At 41.5% G+C, this 21476-nt stretch overlaps 1 protein-coding gene across 10 annotated transcripts in view; it reads right to left on the bottom strand.

The window, feature by feature from the left end:
• Window positions 1-21476, bottom strand: part of CALD1 (caldesmon 1) — a 208539-nt gene that overhangs the window by 88299 nt on the left and 98764 nt on the right. For all 10 annotated transcript variants that reach the window (XM_036246739.1, XM_036246738.1, XM_036246737.1 and 7 more), the window contains one exon: window positions 21220-21325. In XM_036246739.1, the coding sequence (XP_036102632.1) occupies window positions 21220-21290 (71 nt within the window). In that variant the 5' untranslated portion in view covers window positions 21291-21325. The remainder of the gene's footprint in view (window positions 1-21219; window positions 21326-21476) is intronic.

Here is a 21476-nt window from a genome sequence, read left to right as displayed (position 1 = left end):
TGCAGGTTCCCTGATCATGATACTACCATTCGGTTAAATAGAGGCCGTTTTCCCCTTTCAGGGCCAAACCTTGAGTCCCAGCATTCCTTTGCTAATTCTTCCCCTTCGCCATATCTGACCTCTGGCCATATCCCCACTGGCAATCAAACACAAGTCTTTAATCAGGGCAACACACCCTCATTTACCTACAGGGAACGTTTGTTCAGTGAAAAGTGTATAGACATCTGCCACCATTTGCCTGCTATTTCCTGAAGCTTCCTGCCTTCACACAACATAGCTATGCCTTCTCCTTTCACCAAGATCCTTTGCTTCTCTGAAGTAGAGCAATTCTATAAGAACCAGCGTCGGGCCCCCACTTCCATGAAGTCTTCCTAGGTTCGATGGTATTTCTTTGTAATTTATCATCAGGAGGACAGATGAGAAGATTTGAGCCCACTTTTGTTTGATAAATAGTTATGTTGTCAGTTATGAATCAGCCCCTCCAACTAACTTGCAGTGAGTCTCCCCATCTCTGTTTAAACTCCTTTGCAACAATTATTTAGGCCTACAGTCTAAGCTCTTTTAAAAAAATTGGTTTTTAAAGAGAGAGGAAGGGACAGGGAGACGGAGAGAGAGAAACATTGATGTGAAAGTGAAACTCCTACTGGGGATCAAGCCTGCAACCCAGGCATGTGCCCTAATCGGGAATTGAACCTGCAACTTTTCTGTGCACGGGGCGATGCCTGACCACCTGAGCCACACTGGCCAGGGCTAAGCTCTTTTTAAGATCTGGGGTTTTTAACCAGCTGGACTACTTTCTTTTTCTGGAGAGAAAAGTTTCTACCTTACAAGGATTATGTCTCCAGCTCCCCTCTGCCCTCCAGCTTGAAACGCACCTTTAATACAATAAAACAACTGAGTTCTGATCAGGATGGTGGAGTAGGCGGACACAGCACTCACCTCCTCCCGTGACAAATAGAAAAGGACAACTGTTCTAGACAAATTAACCTGGATAACTGTGTGAAGACGATCTGAACAGAAGTCCTATAACTAAGGATACAAAGAGAAAGTCACATCAAGACGGGTAGGAGGGTCAGAGATGTGAAGCTGTCTGGCCCATACCCACTTGTGGTGGTGGGAATCCGGAGGGTATCTCAGCTGCAGAGGGGCCCTCTAAACTCCGAGGGGTCTCAGCCCCACGCTGGCTCCCAGCCTGCAACACGAGTGTTGAGAGGAGGAGCCTACAGAACATCTGGCTGTGAAGATCAGTAGGGATCTGTCTGTCCAGGTGAGACAGAGGCTGCTGGAACCCCAGGCGTCCTCTGAAAATACCAGCAGGCACTCACCTTAGACTCCTGCGGAGGCGGAGGGACAGTGGCTCGGGGGGCTCCAGAGACATGCAGGGAGAAACTGAGCTGTGTGACTTCGGGGTCAGGGCTGCCATTGTTCCTGCGTTGAGTCTTCCTCCAGCGAGCGGCCAAATCTGATTCTGCAGGAGCCTTGTGAATTCCACTAGCTCCTCCCTGAGGACTACCTGAGACCCAGCCCTGCCCAACTTGCATATGGCCCCAGGTTCTTTTGGCAACAACAAGCCTGGGCCCGCGTTGCAGTCTTTCTTAAAGAGACACTCAAGGAATTCCACCGAGCTCAGGGGGTGTCAGAGACAGACAGGGAGAAACTCTGTTCTGAGGTTTCAGAGCAAGGGCTGGAGGGACAGCCGCCATCGTCTCTATGTCGAGTCCTTCCCCCACACGACCAAACCTGAATCTGCGCTAGTCTGATGAACTCCACTAGCTCCATCCTGCCAACTCCTTGAAACACCGCCCCACCCCAAAGGGTCACAGACCCCAGGCAGGTGGCAGCTGGCAACGATGTACCCTGAGACTTATTTTATTGTTTTAATTGATTGTTAGAGAGAGGAAGGGAGAGAGAGAGAAAGATCGATGTGAGAGAGCAACACTGATCAGTTGCTTCCTACACGCCCCCTGACTGGGGAATGAACCCACAATCTGGGTATGTGCCCTGACCAGGAATCAAACCTGCCACCTTTTGGTGTATGGGACAAAGAAGGCAAGACGGTACAATGGAGTAAAGACAGTCTGTTCAATAAAGGCTGAGAAAACTGGACAGGTACAAAGAAAGGAAACTAGACCACCTTCTTACACCATATACAAAAATAAACCCAAAATGGATTAAAGACTTAAATGTACCACCCCAAACCATAAAAATCCTAGAAGAAAACATAGGCAATCAATTCTCAGATATTTCCCTTAGCAATGTTTTCAGATATATCCTCTCAGGTAAGGGAAACAAAACAAATGGGGCTACATTAAACTAAAATGTTTTGCACAGCAAAGGAAACCATAAACAAAAAGACAACCTACTGAATGGGAGAAGTTATCCTTCAGTGATGCATCCAATAAAGAGTTAATATCCAAAATTTATAAAGAATTCATACAGCCTGGACAGTGTGTCTCAGTAGCTGAGCATCGACCCATGTACCACGAGGTCCCAGTTTGATTCCCGGTCAGGGCATGTTCTCCACATAATGTCTAAATAAATATTGATTTCTTTGCTGGGGAGGTCAGACCTGGACTAAAGCATGTATTTATTCTGATTGTAGAGAAATAGTCCATTACATGTTTTCGATACTTTGAGTGTAGTGTTTGTTATTCACATGATATAAATTACACTTTGGTACTGTCCTACTTTGTAATTAACAGATCACATAAATCAGTGCATGATTATGATATCTATCTATAGGTACAAAGAGATAAATGAATTCACAGAGCCTTATTTATTCATTGTTCATGTGTGCATACCTTTTCTCACTAAAATAAATTATATCCTTTTTGCTGGCAGGGATTATTCCCTAACACCACTTTTGCACCTAATACATCCTAGAATAGTGTTCGGCATAGAGCAGATGCTCGACAAAGACTTGTCATTTGTTGTCTAGGTTGAAAAGGGATGACAGTGGATAGAGATGCCAAGAAGGCCAGTTGGCTGTGCGCCCAGGGGCTCTCATGGCGTGGGCTTTTTTGGAGTATTTATCATGCTACAGGCTCTAGAAGCTCTGGTGCACCAGCAACTGGATCGTGGGAGTTCTTAGAGTTGGCACGTCTCAGGGAAACTGCTAGGCTTACAGACTCACAGGAGACTGATGTCTACATTAGAATGCCAATTAATTAATATAGATCCCCCTTCAGTGCCTGGCGAGCTCTGGCTTCCTAGCCAGGGCACCACCATTCCCCAGTGTGGGTGGTGGGACCTTTAGGACGCAATTAGGTCATGAGGGTGGAGTCCTTAAGAATGGGAAGTATCCCTATAATAAGAGACCTCAGAGATCTTGCCTTTTCTCTCTCCACCATGTGAGGATACAAGAAGACAGTCAACTGCAAACAAAGAAGTGGGCCCTCACCAGACACCAGATCTGCTGGGACCTTGATCCTCGATTTCCCAGCCTCCAGAACTGTAAGAAAAAAGTGTTTTTTTCTTTCTTTTTCAAAAATATATTTTATTTATTTATTTTTTTTTAAGAGAGAGAATCATTGACGTGAGAAACATTGATCAGCTGCCTCCTGCATGCCCCCCACTGGGGATCAAACCCACAATCCAAGCATGTGTCCCAACTGGGAATCAAACTAGGACCTCTCAGTCCATGGGGCAAAGTACAATCCACTGAGCCACACCAGCTGGGAAGAAATGTTTCTTTTTTAAGCCATCCCATCTGTGGTATTCTGTTTAGCAGCCCAAACTGACTAAGACAATAGACTGAAGTTAAACTCCACTTGCTAACATCTGGGAGACCTCCCGCGATAGGACATTTCTGTGTTGGATTTATTAGAAATGTTCTTTGGTAGAATTTTTGGGTGCTTTTATGGTGGCAGCTTAAGAAGAGATTAGAAATAGACTAGGAGAAAGCTTTTCAGCTTTAGGATGCTGTTTTACTTTGAAGTTACTGAGCAATAAAATCAAGCTATTATCAGGATCAAGGAAGCCAGAGCAAATGGAGCTCTTCTTTGCTCATTAATTTATAGAAAAGAACCAAGCAGGTTTTCTAGTGAAAACATTTAATAAGAAAAATCAGTTTCATTTTTCTCATTTAAAAACCAAAAGCCATCTGGAAAGCTTTTTAATTTAAGACTTCATGAAGACAGCAAAGAAAGTAAAATAGATGATACTTATACAAAAAGTAGCAGACAGTCACTTTTGATTTGAAAGCCAGTGATCTGAAATACGCATTCAGCGTTCTAAAACATGTTGCAAAATAGAGAGGGCTGGTGTAATCTGAGATTCTCCTAGGTATTTTAGAATTCTGAGTCTTCCTAGGATAACTTCAAATGATCTTTCCTTCTGATTCTTTCCCGGTGGGTCTAAGAATTAAAAATTAAAAGATTTAATTCTGAGGTTCTTTTATAGTGTTTCTAGGTTATGTGTTCTGGGTGTTCGAGTTCACTAAATTTATTTTAATTACAAATTTTATGGTAATAAATTAACCAAAGGGTGTACTTGCATAATTAAGAAACTCAAAGCCTAGTGTAGAATGTGTGCATCATATACAGCCAATGGTAATTGGATTAATCTGAATTTTAGTTTAGAGGTTTGACTAATAGTTACTTAGAAATACTCTTCTTTTTTCTTCTAAAGAGTACTTTTTGATGTGCATAAACTCTTTATTAAAAAAAATGCTCCACTTCACTGAAAAGAAAGCAAACCTTCATATCTTGGTTAAAAATCTTGGGTTCTGCCCTGGCCAGGTGGCTCAATTGGATGGAACATCGCCCCGTACACCATAAGTTGGGGGTTCAATTCCTAGTCAGGGCACATACCTAGGTTTCAGATTCGATCCCTGGTCAGGGTACATATGGGAAGGAACTGATTGATGTTTCTCCTCTCTCCCTTCCCCTCTTTCTAAAATCATTAAAATCATATCTTCAGGTGAGGATTAAAAAGAAAAATCTTGGGTCCTAATATATTTCTTTATACACCCCCTTTTTTTTCCTGGGTTAATTACTACATCCCAATACCAGAAAACAATCCACTAGTTAGAGTTTAAACTGGAGACTCACTTGCATGTTAAACACTCTCTATTTCAGAAAAAAAAAAAAAAAAGACTGGTCTGAGGTTGGCCATCCTCCTGGGATCCACTGAAGGCGTTTATTCCTCCAGACCACAACCTTGGTCTTTCATCAGAGAAATTTTCTATTATACAGTTTGTTCACTATTGGACTTCTGAGAGTTGGGTAGAAACCCTGTAATTTGATGATTATCTGGTCTTACAATGCAGATGCTAATTGCAAATAACACGAGGGACTTGAGTATTAGAGTAAATAGGGCAACTAAAGGGAACTGACTCAGCACATGAACGTGATTTGCCTTCATGATGCAACTAAATAAGCATCATGGTCAAAACCATATGATGTAGGAGTCCAATTATCCTTAGTAATCAGAGAAATACATGAGATGAGTTTCTTCATCTCTCTAGAGAAAAAGATATGAAGTCAAAATTCCAGCGGCTCAGCAAGGGAAGGATGGAATTCCAAGGAAGGTATGGATAGTGTCAGCACATGGAGAATACCAGAAAGGTCACTAACATTTCTGCCTCTCCATAAATAGCTTAGCAAATTCAGGAAAGTTCTGCCTTGGTACACAGCTAGGATTGGAAGTATCCTGTTCATTCATTCATTCATTCATTCATTCATTCATTCAACATTGCATACTGGTCTGTGGGGAAATAAAAGAGAATAAGACGTAGTTTTTGATCTAGAGTTGCTTTCAATTTGTTGGGGAAAGCAGGCCTGTGAACAAATAAACATATAAAATGGGTGATAATAATTAATATCGATGAAAAGTGCTATGGGAAATCCAAGGTAAGCAATCAGTCGCTTTGACTGGGGTCCTCTGGGAAGGTACTTTCTAGATAATGGATGTTGAGCTGGGCCTTCTAGGTGTATGAAAAAGCCATCGCTGAAAATCTTTTGAATTTTCTCCTCGATTTATGACTACAGCGAGAGAAAAAATAAAATGGCTTTGATTCTTCTAACCTGCAATTGACATCCTAAGTCCTCTGTAAGGATGACAGGTTCTAGGGAGAGTGATAGGTAACCCTTTATAGCATTATTTTCTGTGTCTGATTTCTGAGCCCAGAATGCCTGAGGGCTCGTCCGAGAGCATAAGATAGAGTAAGAAGTATGAAAACACAGGACATGACCAGAATGAAACTCGCAACCCCATATCGAGTTAAATAGAAATGAATCTGATTTGAATGAACCACACAGGCACCTCTACGTAACAAGCGTGTCATTGCGCCACCCTTGACGCCTTTCATGGCATTTGTCAATTTCTTATTTAATTCGCTGAGTCACCCTGAGGAGTGTTAGTGCTGCTCTACAGACGAGGGGGCCCAGATCCGCTAAACCTTTATCCGAAGTGACAATAAAGGACAAGGCTTCCTGACCTAACCCTGCCACTGACTGTGCACCCGTGGACGTGTCACTTTGCAAGTCTGGGTCCAATGACTGGGATTTCCAACCCCTTTTCAGAAAAGCGGGAGGATGAGCCTTACTTTCTGACTACATGACCCAACAGGAGAGCAGAATGTGTCTCCGTGTGATAACTGCATCTCAGGCAGCGTTCTCACGGTAAACTAGCTCCTTTTGAAGGGTCTGCTCCCCAGCTCCGCTCCACCAGAGCTCTGACTATGCCTCAATGAGAAGAATCTGTGTCCGTGTGCCCACGGTGTGTGGCACCTAGAAATGAAAAGACTAGGAATGTCCATCCTGCCTTAGCCTCGAGTTTTACAAAAACTTCACCCATAGTTTATAAACCATGGAACTTCCATATTAATGCTGCTCCCTGCGTGGCCAGGACCAACTCTGAGGATGCTGGCCCAGAAGACATACATTTGGAAGGCTTGGCTCTCATGGTGACTTAGGAAGAATTAAAGGCTCTTAAAAGGGGAGCAGCAGAAGGAAGAGCATCAGATAGCAACACTTCCTACATCGCAATTTTTGTCCAAGGCCCCTTCATGGTAGTTTGTCATCTTCATCAAGGAAAGAGAAATGGCGAGGGAATATTAGATCCTCCCAAGTGTGTCCCCACTACAAAAAAAAAAAAAAAAAATCAAGAATTGCACAAGAGTACTGATTAGAGAAACAGAGGACTGTTGGAGGAAGGAGTGGGCAGAAGTAGACATCTACTGTTTTACAACAGCGCCCTGGGAAGGATGCGGCGTAATTATACCTGCTGAGGCTGCTGGTCCCCGAGCCAGCGCGATAGCCCATCCCGTTCGTCTGTTTGTCCGCTTCCTATTTCGTTATTTCCCATATTAGTCTCTCGAGGGGCCCAGAAAGACCTGCCAACAGTGCAAAGTTTTCTGTGGGAATCAAAAACGGGTCGGCTGCTGTTATTCTCAGTAAGCACCGCAGAGCGACCAACTCGCGAAATAAAGGGCCGTCTCACGCCCTCCTGCGGTGCCTGCTCTGGGAGTTCCCAGCTCTGCTCGGGGAGCCCTGGGGTACCCAACCCCCCCTGGACAGGAAGACCCAGGAGGGCCCGAGGAAAAGAGAAAGCACACAGTGAGCCTCTTCTGGCATCTCTCAGCGGGACCCCTAAGTAGTACAGGAAGATGAAAGCCAGTGAAGATGTGACATGGGACAGTTCATATCACCCACGATGGAAAATAGGCACATTGAAAGAATTTCCTATTCTAAACAATGTGCAGTTTAAAATACACTCTCTGGAGACTCTCCTGTATGTACAGGCTTATGGCTGCTATTTATAGTGGCTGCTGTGTACTTGACCAAGATTTTTATTCCAACAAAGGAACTGTATGCAATGGAGGGAGTTATTAAAATGGAAAAGAAACCCTCGCATTGTAACTTAGTCAGTTGGTGCTAATCTCAAATACCACGTCAGTGTTCACTAATCTAGACTAGCCGGAGGGAAGGCCAGTACAAATTAGGAAACAGTTTAAAAGAAATTCAGTTCTGAAAATATGTTCAGTCTACCTGGTGACTCCCACCAGGCTAACAAAACATTAAAAACTCATTTAAAATTGCATAAGTAAAAATGATTTATACTAAGCAAATTATTCTTTTAAGTATAAGTGAATGTTTCCGAAGGTTTTTTTTTTTTTTTTAGTCTTAAAATGCTGTCCTCTCAAGTGTTTAAAAACTAAGCCATGGAATGTAGTTTACATATTTGACATGTTAATCAAATCCGCTACTCATAAATAGTGCAAAGTTATGCTTTTCTATAATCCCTGATTAGATGATAAAAATTCTCAACTGGAGGAATCTGAATTACTGAAGACTTACTATAGTCTAATAACTGATTTGTTGCTGATGAATGTTGCTATTAGACAGAAAACTGGTGAGAAGAACTGATTTTATTCATAAGGTCGGCACATTATTATCTTTAACCTCATTCACAGATGAAGGAGAATCTATTCACAAGCCTCTAAATCATTCCAACATGCTCATGTTTTATGTCCAGTGGTACTGTCTACTTAGGACCTTTGGAATAATAAAGATCAAGAACTTCCCTAGAAAACTTTAAGAAAATTGAGACAGATTTCCCTTGACTAAGAATTTGGAGTAGTCTGTAATCATTCCTGTTGGCCATTGCCACCTGGCCAAATGACAGCTACAGATAGAGCCTTCTTGTACCTGGCTGGCCAGTGAGACAACCAACAGGCAGAATACAGTCAGCATACATATTTGATAGCCTTCGCTCCGTTTTTATTTGATTTTTTTTTTTTTTTTTAATCCTCACCCGAGGACATTTTTCCATTTTTTGTTCAGATAGAGCGGGAGGGAGAGAGAGAGAGAAACATCGATGTGAAGGGACACATCGAGTGGCTGCCACCCGCACGACCAACCAGGGACAAACTGCAACCGAGGCACGTGCCCCTAGCGGGAACCGAACCCGGGTCTCTCTAAACCGCAGGCCGACGCTCTAACCGCTGAGCCAAACCGGCCAGGGCGATTTTGATGAGAATTCTTTGCTTGTCGAGACTTCTAATATTTCTCCAAGTTTCCCAGCTTTAGACACCAGAAGGACCCCTTAGGCCCTGTGTGTTTAGAAAGGCAGGCTTCTTGTTCCCTCTAAGCAGTAACCAAAAGCCCCTCAACAATATACATAAATACTGTGCTTATAATATAAAGAAAGTTATGTGCCTAGTTCCCCCCACAGGGAGTTTCACTGGTGTTGGAAATGTTGAGAGGCTTTTGGTTACTGCTTTAGTGGTACTGGAACCATAATTGTGTAATATAAAAAAAAGATACTATAATTCCACAAGGCAAATAAACTATTTGAAATATGTGATTAATTCAATATTAGACATATAAATTATTGAGATAAAGACCTTGATATATTAGCTATCAAACTTTCTTGTATTTTTATCTTGATTTCAAGTCAATAGGAGAAATGAGGACAGATTCTTAAAAATAAGGAGGTGGCCCAGCGGGTGTGGCTCAGTGGTTGAGCATTGACCCATGCACCAAAGGTCGCCGGTTCGATTCCTGGTCAGGGCACATGCCCAGGTTGTGGGCTCGATCTCCAGTGGGGGGCATGCAGGAGGCGGCCAATTGATGTTCTCTCTCATCGATGTTTCTCTCTCTCTCCCTCTTCCTCCTCTCTAAAATCAATAAAGAAAACAAAAATGAGGAGGTGTATTTTCTTTTCAGTATCAAGACTCCATATCCATAATTCTCCCATCACTTTCAAGGTAGCTGCTCAAACAGGGTTGAAACAAAGTTGAGATTAGACACCAAGCTGTCTGAAGATCTGGGGACTGGGCACGTGCTCAGGGATTCAGAAACCCCAGGAGGTAGCTGCTGAGAAGCTGAGTTTCTCGGGAGGTGACATGGGAGCTTTCCTGATAGCGCCTCCCTCCCCATGTCCTCTAGCTGGCCCAAACCAACAGCCGCAGGTGACATTTACTGAGACTAATCGTATATTCACATACATGATACATACATCTATATATGAATGTGTCATATATAAGTATCATGTATCTAGTATCTTTTTATTATCTATTTTTGTTACAGATGTTTCTCCCTTTTCCCCCACTGATACCCCCCTCCCCCTCCCTCCCCGCCCTGTCCCCAGCTTTGTTGTCCATGTCCACTGTTCATGCATACATGCATATAAGTTCTGTGGTTTATCTCTCCCCGCCGCCACCCCCTCTTCTGGGGATTGTCAGTCTGTAGCCCACTTCCACGTCTCTGGGACTACCCCATTCCTCAGACTGTTATGTTCATTATATTCCACAAATAAGTGAGATCATGTGATATTTGTCTTTCTCTGCCTGGCTTGTTTCGCTTAGGATAATACTCTCCAGGTCCCTCGATGTTGTCTCAAAGGATAAGAGATCTTTCTTTCTTACAGCTGCATAATACTCCATTGTGTATATGTACCCCAGCTTTTTTGTCCATTTGTCTACTGATGGACATTTGGGCTGTTTCCAGATCTTAGCATCCATCCATCCATCCATCCATCCATCCATCCATCCATCATCTATCTAGTGTTTATAATATACATGAAACCTTGTGAGGAAGAACTGTTATGATGGCCATTTTCCTGATGAGGAAATAGGTTTAGAGAGGCTGAGTGGAGTTTTCCTTGGTAACCCAGCCGGGATTCAAACCCAAGTCTGCATGATCCTGTGTGTTCTGTCTCCCCTTCTCAGCTGCCCATTCTCCCAAAAGACAGTAGCAGTCAAGGTAAAAGACAAAATCCTCTTTAAGGAAGCAAATCACTTCTTATTTCTTTCATATTCATTTTTGAATTGCTAAAATGAAACTGGTAAGGATGAAGAAATCCTACATAATAACTTCATATCATAATTAAGCTTTGTTTAAAGAAATCTTGCCAAGACCACATATCCCAAATAAAAGACTTCAAAAATTGATGACAAATAGGGTTCTATTTGCAAAATCATCACAGTTTTTTTTTTTCCTTCTTGACAGATGGCAAAGCTTAATTGCCAGTTCCTAACAGTTAACTGTTTTCATTCTGCCTAGCTTACTTTTCTTTGCTTTTCATTTTACTTACCGTGAAGTAATCTGAACTAATTTCTTTTTATTTAGAAATATTATCCATAAACCTTATAAATTAAAAAAAACAACATGCAATACACTGTAGTATGCATTATTTCCCCAAAAGCATGCTCTAGTTCCCTAATCAATAGCCTAATCAATGGTGTTTTTTTTTTTTTTACAGAGAGCTTCATTCATTCCGGGGTCTGCTCTGTGCAGGCAGGCTCTGCCTCGGCTTAGCTGGACGATCTTGAACAGGTCACCACCCCTAGATTTAAGTTTCTTTATATGTAAAACGAAGCTTTTAAAATTCATTAGATCAGAAATTCTTGGCCCAGAGTCCATGGGCCCCCAGGAGGTCTTTGGATGGAGGTCCATGACGCCACTGAAAATAAGTGCCAAGTTTTGTGGGTGCATGTATGCATTTTTCTTGGAGGAGAGTCTATGGCTTTCATTAGAGATTCAAAGTAGTGTGTGGTCCAAAAATGAGAAAGTAACATTCCACTGCAGAAGATTATCTATAAGTTCATTGACAGCCTTAGGCTTTTATGAGTGATGATGTGACTAAGTCCCTGTCCTAATGGTGAGGACAGTCTTATTGAGAAAAATCCAGAGGAAAGCCAAGAGCAGTTATGCCAATAGCCTTCTTCGGCTCGAGGGGGGAAAACTTGATCTTCTCTGTTTCTGTTTTTCTGTAAAATGGGAATAACACGGGAGGTCTTTTTTTAAGGGCAAACAAAACAATGACTCTGTCTACACATGTAAGCAATTTACCTGAATGAACATAAAGAATAGTTCAATTGGGCTCAATAGCTTCATTTAATCTGTGGCCACAAAACTGCTTTAAATAATTTTCTTCCCATGTTAGGGAGTTACTTTGGACCTTTCGTCAAGACAATGAAAAATTCCATTGGTCAATTTATTGTAGTGGAAAGGTTTTGAGATTTGGGATAGGCAAACCAGATTGCACTCCCTAGCGATATGAAGTTGAATATGTTACTTAACCTTTCAGACCTGTAGATTGCTCAACTGTAAAGTAGGGATAATAATATCCATTTCTGCTGTGGACTGAATGTTTACTGCCCCCCACCCCAAATTCACATGTTAAAACCTGATCCCCAAAGTGATGGTATTAGAAGGTGGGGTCTACGGGAGGTGATTAGATCATGAGATAAGTGCCCTTATAAAAGAGATTCCAGAGAGCTCCCTTGTCTCTGCCATGTGAGGACAAAGGGAAAGGACAGCTGTCTATGAACCACTAAGCAAACTCTCACCAGATACTAAATCTGCCAGCAGCTTGGACTTGGACTGTCCGGCCCCCAGAACCTTGAGGAATAAATTTCTGTTGTTTCTGGTATTCTGTTAGAGCCCGAGTAGACTAAGATAAGGTACTAGGGTTGTTTTGACAATTAAATTATATAAGGATATAAAGTACACCACCTTGCCTGGCACTTGCTTGATGCTAAACAGATGATGGTTCCTTTTACTTCCTAACAGTAGATGAAAAACCTGTCTAATACTTCTTTCCACTCAAGAACTATTTTTGCTGAACTGTACTCTTCAGGTGAAATTCTGATTTATGTTTATATACTATGTTTAAAATAAAAGACATATCAGTGATGAATTAGAAATTAACCACATGGCTACAATATGTGATTTTTAAATCCTCATATGCCATTTATAGTTGTGTGGTCCACTTAGATGTGACTAAAAGATTTAACTCATTCTCAAACTCAATAGAAACATCTTAACATGTTTGGAGATTGGTATAAGAAAGAAGCTTTGTAGTAAGGATGCAGCAAATTATAACAACTGAACTGACAAGTGAATAAAAATTCAAAATCTGTAAAATATTATTTTGTATCAAAGGTCTAACAATATATTAATATGATTTAAAAAAAATTTTTCTTTATTGATTTTAGAGAGAGAGGAAGGGAGAAAGAGAAAGAAACATCAATGAGGGAGAACATTGATTGGCCACCTCCTGCATGTCCCCTATTGGGAATTTGGTCCACAACCTGGGCATGTGCCCTGAACTGGGAATCGAACTGGTGACCTCTTGGTGCATGGGTTGACACTCAATCATTGAGCCACACGAGCCGGGCTATTAATATGATTTTTAATAATAACATCAAACATTTGTTGAGCATATACTATATGCCAGTCATTGGGTTAATTTCTCTATATGTGTTAATTCTCTTCACCTTTACAATGACTTTGTGAGGCAGAATAATTATTTCCATTGTTATACACAGAGAAATAGCAGTGAGAGACATTTAAGTAATTTGACACAAGTAGGTTGCCAAAGTCAGGATCCAAATCCAGGTCTGTTAGACTTTGTCATCCCTACACAACACATTGTCCTGTCTTTCCTTAGGCGACTGAAGACTGATGATTATAAGTGTCACATATCCATACTGTAAAGAAAACTTCACTGCTATTTTGAACTGTGTTGTTAACTCATACATATGCCACAATTTTTTTTTTTTTTTTTTTTGAGCTAGGAATAAAATCATGGGCCAGCCTGTGAGGTCCTTAATCTAGATTTCCAATTTTTATTAAACAAATGTTTGTAGACTCTTCATGCTCCACTGATCACCACGAAAGGGGATACTTTCAGGACCAGAGGAATGATTTGATTAGTGAAAATTGGTCTGAAGGGAAGTTTTGAGCAAATATAGCTACTCTAATAATTTAGGCAGTTTTAAAAAAATATTTTATTTAACTTCCTAATGAAAAATCATTTTCTGATTATAGAATAACAAAGAATTGCATTTGAGAAGATTCTGACTTAAAGTTTCAAGCTCACAATGCCAAGCATTGTGAATAAAAGTGCTTTTGTGTGTGCGTGCATGTTATAAAATCATTGATTGGCTACGCTCTTAAATCATGTAAGAATGTTTCAGTGACGGTGTTCTGGGAGGGGACAAGTTAGACCCGATAGATTTTTTTAATTGTTTTTATTTTTCTAGTGTAGTAAAAATATTTACTTTTGAATGTCTAATCATCAGTATTTCAGGGGCCCATAAACATGTATGAACGATGACAATAGCGAGAGTGTTTTCATTCCCTTGACCGACGTCTGTGAGCCTCTGCATCTGATAACACAGCTCTCCAACATGGGCTTTTCTTCTGATCGGAAGAGGAACTCGCATCGGGTGTGGAACGCCGCACTGAGCACGGAATGAGTTCACGTCTTGAAAAGTGAGAGAGCTGCTTGTCGTGAAACAAACCAACACTGGGAAAAGCAGTACGTGTGCCTCAAGATCTCTTCACAATAAAACATCACTGCAGGTTTCTCAGCAGATACACCAAAGCTCAAAAATCCCCTTGGCTAAAATCTAAAAGGAGGGCTCAACTTGAAACGGTGTGAATGCCTCTAGCTGAGACATGCAATCCCTCCTCAGACTTGTCAGCAATCACACCCACTCAAAACTTCACTCTGGCCCGGCCGGTGTGGCTCAGTGGTTGAGCGTCGACCCATGCACCAAGAGGTCGCCGGTTCGATTCCCGGTCAGGGCACATGCCCAGGTTGTGGGTCTGATCCCCAATGGGGGGCAAGTAGGAGGAAGCCAATAGATATTCTCTCTCATCAACGTTTCTATCTCTCTCCCTCTCCCTTCCTCTCTCTCTAAAATCAATAACAAAATAATATTAAACACACACACACACAAAATTCACTCAGTAGTAAATTCCTGCTCTTCATCTTCCTAAGTTCTTATATCCTCTGAGAAATGTAGAAAGAAACCTTCGGGTTTTTATTTCTTTTGTGTGTGTGTTTTTTTTAATCCTCACCCGAGGACATTTTTCCATTTTTTATTCAGATAGAGAGGGAGGGAGAGAGGAAGAGAGAGAGAGAGAGAGAGAGAGAGAAAGAGAAATATCAACATGAAAGGGACACATCGAGTGGCTGCCACCCGCACAACCCAACCTGGGCCGGGGACAAACTGCAACCGAAGCACATGCCCTTAGTGGGAACCGAACCCGGGTCCCCCTGGACCGCAGGCCGACACTGTAACCGCTGTGCCTAACCGGCCAGGGCTATTTTTTTTTTTTTTTAATGATAAATAGAAAAACATATCTTTAATTATTTGTGTGTTGCAGAGAATCAAATAGATAATGCTAATAATCAATAGGGATGTTTATTGAATAAATACTATATAATAGTAACGATTCAATATATAATAATTATCTAATTAACACTAGATGATTAGTACTGTTAGTACTTTCATGTATTATCTCTTTATAATCCCACACAACTCCTGTGAGATGGGTACTATTATTTTTCCCCATTTTACAGAAGGTTAGAGAGATTGATGAACTTGTAAGGACACGTAGCTAGTAAGTGGCAGACCTGGGATTTCACAGCACAGCTGCCATTCTCTTAACTGCTACACTTTGTACTGATTCCCACCATTATGCTTCTTGGTGTTCCTTCAATTGTATAGAAAATGTATATTCTATCAGACATACTTATTGTTGGCTATGATCATTTCATCTTGGCAGATACACATAAAAAGCCTAGCGTTGCTTTGTACCTTTGACTAGGAAGAGAGGCGAATTTGACCCCTTTGAAAATGTTCTCCCTCCCCCTACAAAAGTATGATATTCCTTGATGACAAAAGCACATGCGTACGTAATCCAGAGTGGATGGATTAGGTGTGTGGAGGGGAGGAGTTATGAAAACAAGTCAATCAAATGTGGATGAAGATGCACATGGACCAGGGCAAAATACATTAAGATGTGCTGAGAAATACAGAGACGAAGGCTGAGAGGCATTTAGACAAAACACAGAAAGGGAAGCAGAATCCACCTATTAATTTTTTCTTCCCATGAGAGAGGTGACGAATAATAAACAGCAAAACTAATTATTTATTTGTTCTTTCAGATAGGCAATTGGTTCAAAAATACAGTTCAGTGTGAGACGTGTACAAATAGTTTCTTTTGCCCATAAACAGTGCTTTTGGGTTTTTGCTGATTACCTTTTCAGTGCATTCTGCTTAGTGGAATCTTTTCCATCTCTTTTGGTAAAAATTGCTCTAAACCAGCAATTTTCAACCAGTGTGCCACAAAATGTTTGAAACAAGCAATCCCTACTATTTAATCAGGGGCGCTGACCTCATTTCCCTTAGATGGCAAAGTTTAAAAAACGACAACAGCCAACACAATGGCCAGCTGGTGGGAATGAATCAAAATTACACCTACTTTTTTGTCAGACCCACAAACAATATGTATTTTTCGGTGTGCCGCAGAATTTTAGTCACTAGTTAATGTGTGCCGTGAGATGAAAAAGGTGGGAAATCATGGCTCCAACGTTCCCAGTCCACCTAGGAGATGAGCTTGGTGACTATTGAGACATTGCCTGGACTGGTTCTAGTGCCTTATACTTTGCAGATATTCAATCCTTTTTTTGGATGACTTTGAAGTACTTCGTACCAATCTAAAGACCTCATCTGAAGGGCTCCGTGGGAAGGATGAGGACAGGGTGAATAGCAGAAGGATGCACAGGCTAAGCGGCAGGACAGAGAAGGAAATCCTATTTTTATTACCTAGGATCGCAGTTAGGTTACGGGAAGCTGGATGATTTGAAATGGACTGGACTGCAACCCTTGGGATGAGGTGCACATATACCAGTCCCTGGGCAGCCGTGATGTGGTAAGTAAAGGCCAGGCCCAAGTACATGAAGGCTAGCATGGCACAAAGATCTGTTTCTGAGAAATATAATGTATGAGAGTCTGGCTTGTTTTAATTTGTGGTTATAACATCTGGTGAGAGTACAAGTTTTAAATTATTTATCGTTGCACAACAGAACTCCACCTGCTAGTCAAACTCAATAACAACTAATTAAAATAACAGGGCAGCCCTGGCTGATTTGGCTCAGCATTTAGAGCATCAGCCCAATATGAGTCTTGGGTTCGATTCCGATCAAGGGCACGTACTTCAGTTGTGGTTTGTCCCTGGCCCTGGTCGGGTCGGGTAGGAGGCAACCAGTCTATGTGTCTCTCTCACATTATTATTTGTCTCTCTTTCCCTTCCTCTCTGTCCCTCCCTCCTACTCTGTTTGATGATAAATAGAAAAATGTCCTCAGGTGAGGATTAATAATAATAATAATAAAAATAACAGGGCATTTTTATTTGGAAAAACTTTGTGGGTAACAGATGAAAAATCACAAACTGTTTTCCCTCACACCATCTACAGGGGTACAGAAAACAAAGGGCATAAATTATCTTTGATAAATATTAATATTAGGGTACATGGTAGGTAGGTAGGTAGGTAGGTAGATAGATAGACAGACAGATAGACAGACAGATAGATTTTAGAAAGAGGAAGGGAGAAGGAGAGAGAGAAAGTAAAACAAAGATTAGCTAGCTTCCTCCTGCACACCCCCTGCTGGGAATTGAGCCCAAAACCATGTGCCCTGACTGGGAATCGAACCAGTAACCTCTTGGTGCATGGGATGACACTCAACCAATTGAGTCACACCAGCCAGGGCCATGTCATATTTGAAGATATAAAAATGTAGTTTCTTGATCATCACTTTGTCATATACAGTTGAAAAGCATTAAGACACTCTTCCCAATTTTGTCATTCTGTTTCTCTGTCCTCAGTGCTCAAAATAGACCTTGGAGCAGAGTAGATGCCCAATAAAAATGTGTTGAATGAGATAGTGAAAAAATGAACCTGCAGCTCTGAGCCTTGGGGCCAACTCTCTGCTAATTCATTCCACCACCACTCCAGATCGGGGTTGGGTTCTTTCTTTATTTCCCTTACTCCAAAAGAAAGTTAAGTCTTCTCAAACATAATGTGTAGAACCATAGAATTATATTTTCCAAAATAAAAAACTGCCTTATTGTTTTATTGGTTTTAAATGAAGTAATATATGATCGATGTAAAAGAAACTTAGATAATACCAAAAGTAAAAGGAAAGTAAAAATCCCCCAAAGAAAACACCAACTCCTACTACAGACGAGAAAGCCAAGGTCTAAAGCTAAAATGGACTTGCCCAAGGTCTTACATGCTCTTTATCTTCAGATCAAAACCACAGTTTTAGGCAGCCCTTGACTTCTGGTCTGGCCATCTGTTTCCTGTACACACCCTGAACTTTCCCCTCAAAGTTGGCTGGACCACAAAGCCCGACCTTCACTATTCCTATAAATGATCAGATTTTACAAAATCCTAAAAGGTAAACATCAGCGTACATACAAGAGCCTAGAATAACAGAATGAGAAGTTTCATCTTGAAACACGAAAGGGTAAACTTATTACCAATATAAGAAAGTGCTTATGTACTTCTCTCAAAAAAGTAAAGAAATCAGATGGAATAGAATACCCCCAAAGATCTGATACAGCCAGAAATATAAGTTAAACAAGGTTAGGATAAATTTGTGTACATTTATTTTATGTTATGAAGGGCACCTACCTAACTAAGCTTCGCAGAGTACATTCCTTTTAAGATTGACATTAAAGGAAGACAGGAAGACATATCCTTACACACACACACAAACAAACAAGAAACTGGAAGGAATGAACTATGCAGCTGTGTGGAAAATTCTTAGGCAAAATCCTGGTTCTGAGGAGACCTGGTTCTTCACTCTAATCACAGTGTGGTTCTAACCTCAGCAAGTTAGTTCTACCATTCCTCTCCCAGTGATTCCTTGTCTCCTTATTCACGTAGAAAGCAAAGAAGCTGAAGATGCTGATCTGTCCTGAAACCAATTTCCTGTCCTCATTTCTGTGTCCCTCTAGCCTCGCCCCCCCCCCCCTTCCCATCTGTTAGCTCTGTCCCCACACTCTGGCCTGGTCTGATTTCTCACCCTGCTGTACTTTGGTTTCCTATCTTACTGTGAGGGACATAAAGGCAGAAACCATGTCTATTTATATCTCCCCATTATTTTTCCTGTCCCTAAAACAGACACTGAAACTTGGATGATGCTTAATAGATATTTGTTGGGTAAAGATATTGTGTGGACTTTCAGGAGAACCCGAGGCCAAACAACACATCATTGGAGAGAATAAGAGGTAGGCTTCACTGGGGCCGGACACTCCTATAGGGACAGTGTCCACTCAACACTGGTGCCCCGTGATCTCACTGGTTCTCCCCACTTCCTTGATTTTGTTTGGTCTTCTTTGATGGCTTCCATGTCTTTGTGGCCTCTTGCTCTCTCTACACTTTCTTTCTTGTCACCATCACTACCATCGACTTTAGCTTCTGAACTGCCATGACCATACTAAGTGTGCCCAGACTTATTTCTCTCTCTTTCTGAACAAACATTGAAAATTTCGATCTCCAAATGCCTGGAGGAAATCTCCACTTGGATGTGGTTTCTAGCTGAAATTAAACACTCCCCCAACCCCATGCCCACCCAAGAATAGAACGCAGCCCAGTTTCCCACTTAGGACAATGCAGAGACCTTCTTTCCAGCTCCTCAGACTTAGATTCCTTGGAATTGTCTTTGAGTTTCTCCCTCTCCTGAAAGGTTAGCTAATTCTCCTGCTATAAAGACTCTCTCACATTCTTCATTTTCATATTCGCTGTCCTGATTCAGGCCCTCATTACTGCATGTCCAGTAGTAACTCTTCTAGTGCGGGTATCCCCACACTCTAGTCCACTGGAGATAACTTTTTCTAACATATTTTCATCACACACAGCTCCCCTGCTAAGTCTCTGTCTATTGCTCTTTATCTGAAATGAAACATCCAAGAGCTACAAGTCCAACTTACTCTTCCCCAAGCACTCAACGGATTTCTTGCACCTGGATCCTTAGCTCCACCTCTGGGCTCCTGCTGGTGTGATTCCCTCACCTACATGGCTCCCTTGTCACCCTTTGTCACCCTCATGACTTCCTCCATGGCTTCCCACTTCCAAGGAGCTTTACCTGGTTGTCTCATCACAGGACGATGACAGCCTTTCCTTCTCTTGGAGTTCATGTTTAGTTCTAGCTATATTGATATTCCGTTTCTTACTTATTTAGCCAATGGCAATGTTTACAACTAACATTAAAAAAATAATAACTACCATTTATGGAAGCCTACTAAGTGCCAGGTACTGAGCTCGGTCATTTATGAAGTTCTATAATCTTTACAACAACCACACAAACTATGTAGATATTATGGTGAATTTATAAATAAGGGCAACAGTGACTTAGAGAGACGTTACTTGCTCCTTCGAGCCCACATGGCTCAGAAGTGGCAGAGCTAGAATTCGAACCCACAGAGCCCAGGTACAGTTCACAGTGCCATGAATGGATGTACATAGACGTTTTATGAATGGCAGCCTACTCTGACCAATGGCAATAATTTTACCTTCTTCTTTTGCATTCTCCATACAAATAGGTAGAGCCTATGGCCCCACATACTTTTTGTTATAGGTGTAAATTCTAGTTTTCAACTGTAGAATCGCTAAGGGATCATCTTACTATACCATCATTTCATGTGTGCACCGGAATTACTGTACTACAACATTGATTTGATTTTAAGATCATCGTTAACTATTTTTCTTCCTGTGAAGACCGACTCTGCTTTCTCAAAGATCATCTGATTTAAAACACATTAAATGCCACTATCCTTTGCTCTGAGGTTGAAAAATTTTAAATAGGCATTAATGTTCCTTGCTTTACATGTCATGGTTTTATTTCCCCAACCCGCCCTTGAAGTCATCATGACAGAGGCCCCACACAGCATAACAGCTTCCAACTAGATTTGGGATCTCCACAGTAACATACCTGCCGGCTATTAACCCATAATATGCGGATCATTGCGTTTGTCTGCTTTTCTAATAAGAATAAAAATGTGTCACAAGATCCATCTGGGACTTACTGCCTTCACTTTTTTAGACTAAAGATTCCCATCTCCTAAGTGCTTTCAATATTCAATATTTGTCATTTTGATGTCATTTTAATATTGTAACTGCATCTGAAACATTTATCCACACATTGCCTTCGTCATTTACAGATTCCACTGTGAAAGGCACTGAGTACATGCAACGATTTGATTCTTCTGGAATCTCTCTTTTTCTTGATGTTTGTTTGTTTTCTGAGGGAGAATTTGGAGTACCCACAGGAAAATTTTCCATCACTACTGTGGCAAACAGTTTAGTGTGCAATGCACTCGGCCCTTCACAGTGATGGCCATAGAGGCCTGAGACCAACGTTGTTAATAACACAATGCAAACGTATTTGTCAACCTGGGTCCTTACCTTTCTGCTTCCAGGCGCATCTCTTCCCGCTTTTGCCTCCTAAGTTCTCTGCGACGTTCAAAATCATCCATGGCGTGGTTTCAGGTTTAGGGAGACCAGATGATGTCTGGATCCAGAGGGGAGGAGGTAGAATCAATATCATGGATGAGTCGGAGTTATTATCTCCCATGAATTGCCTTAGCCACCCCCACCATTTCCTCATTCCCTCATTTTTTTCTTTACTCTTAAGGGAAACACCTTTGGAGACTGAGGAGGTA

The sequence above is a fragment of the Molossus molossus genome, unplaced genomic scaffold (genome assembly GCF_014108415.1).
Source record: "Molossus molossus isolate mMolMol1 unplaced genomic scaffold, mMolMol1.p scaffold_m16_p_7, whole genome shotgun sequence".
Lineage (NCBI taxonomy): Eukaryota > Metazoa > Chordata > Mammalia > Chiroptera > Molossidae > Molossus > Molossus molossus.
Note: the sequence above shows the minus strand (reverse complement) of the source record. Positions and strands in the feature narration are given on the sequence as shown.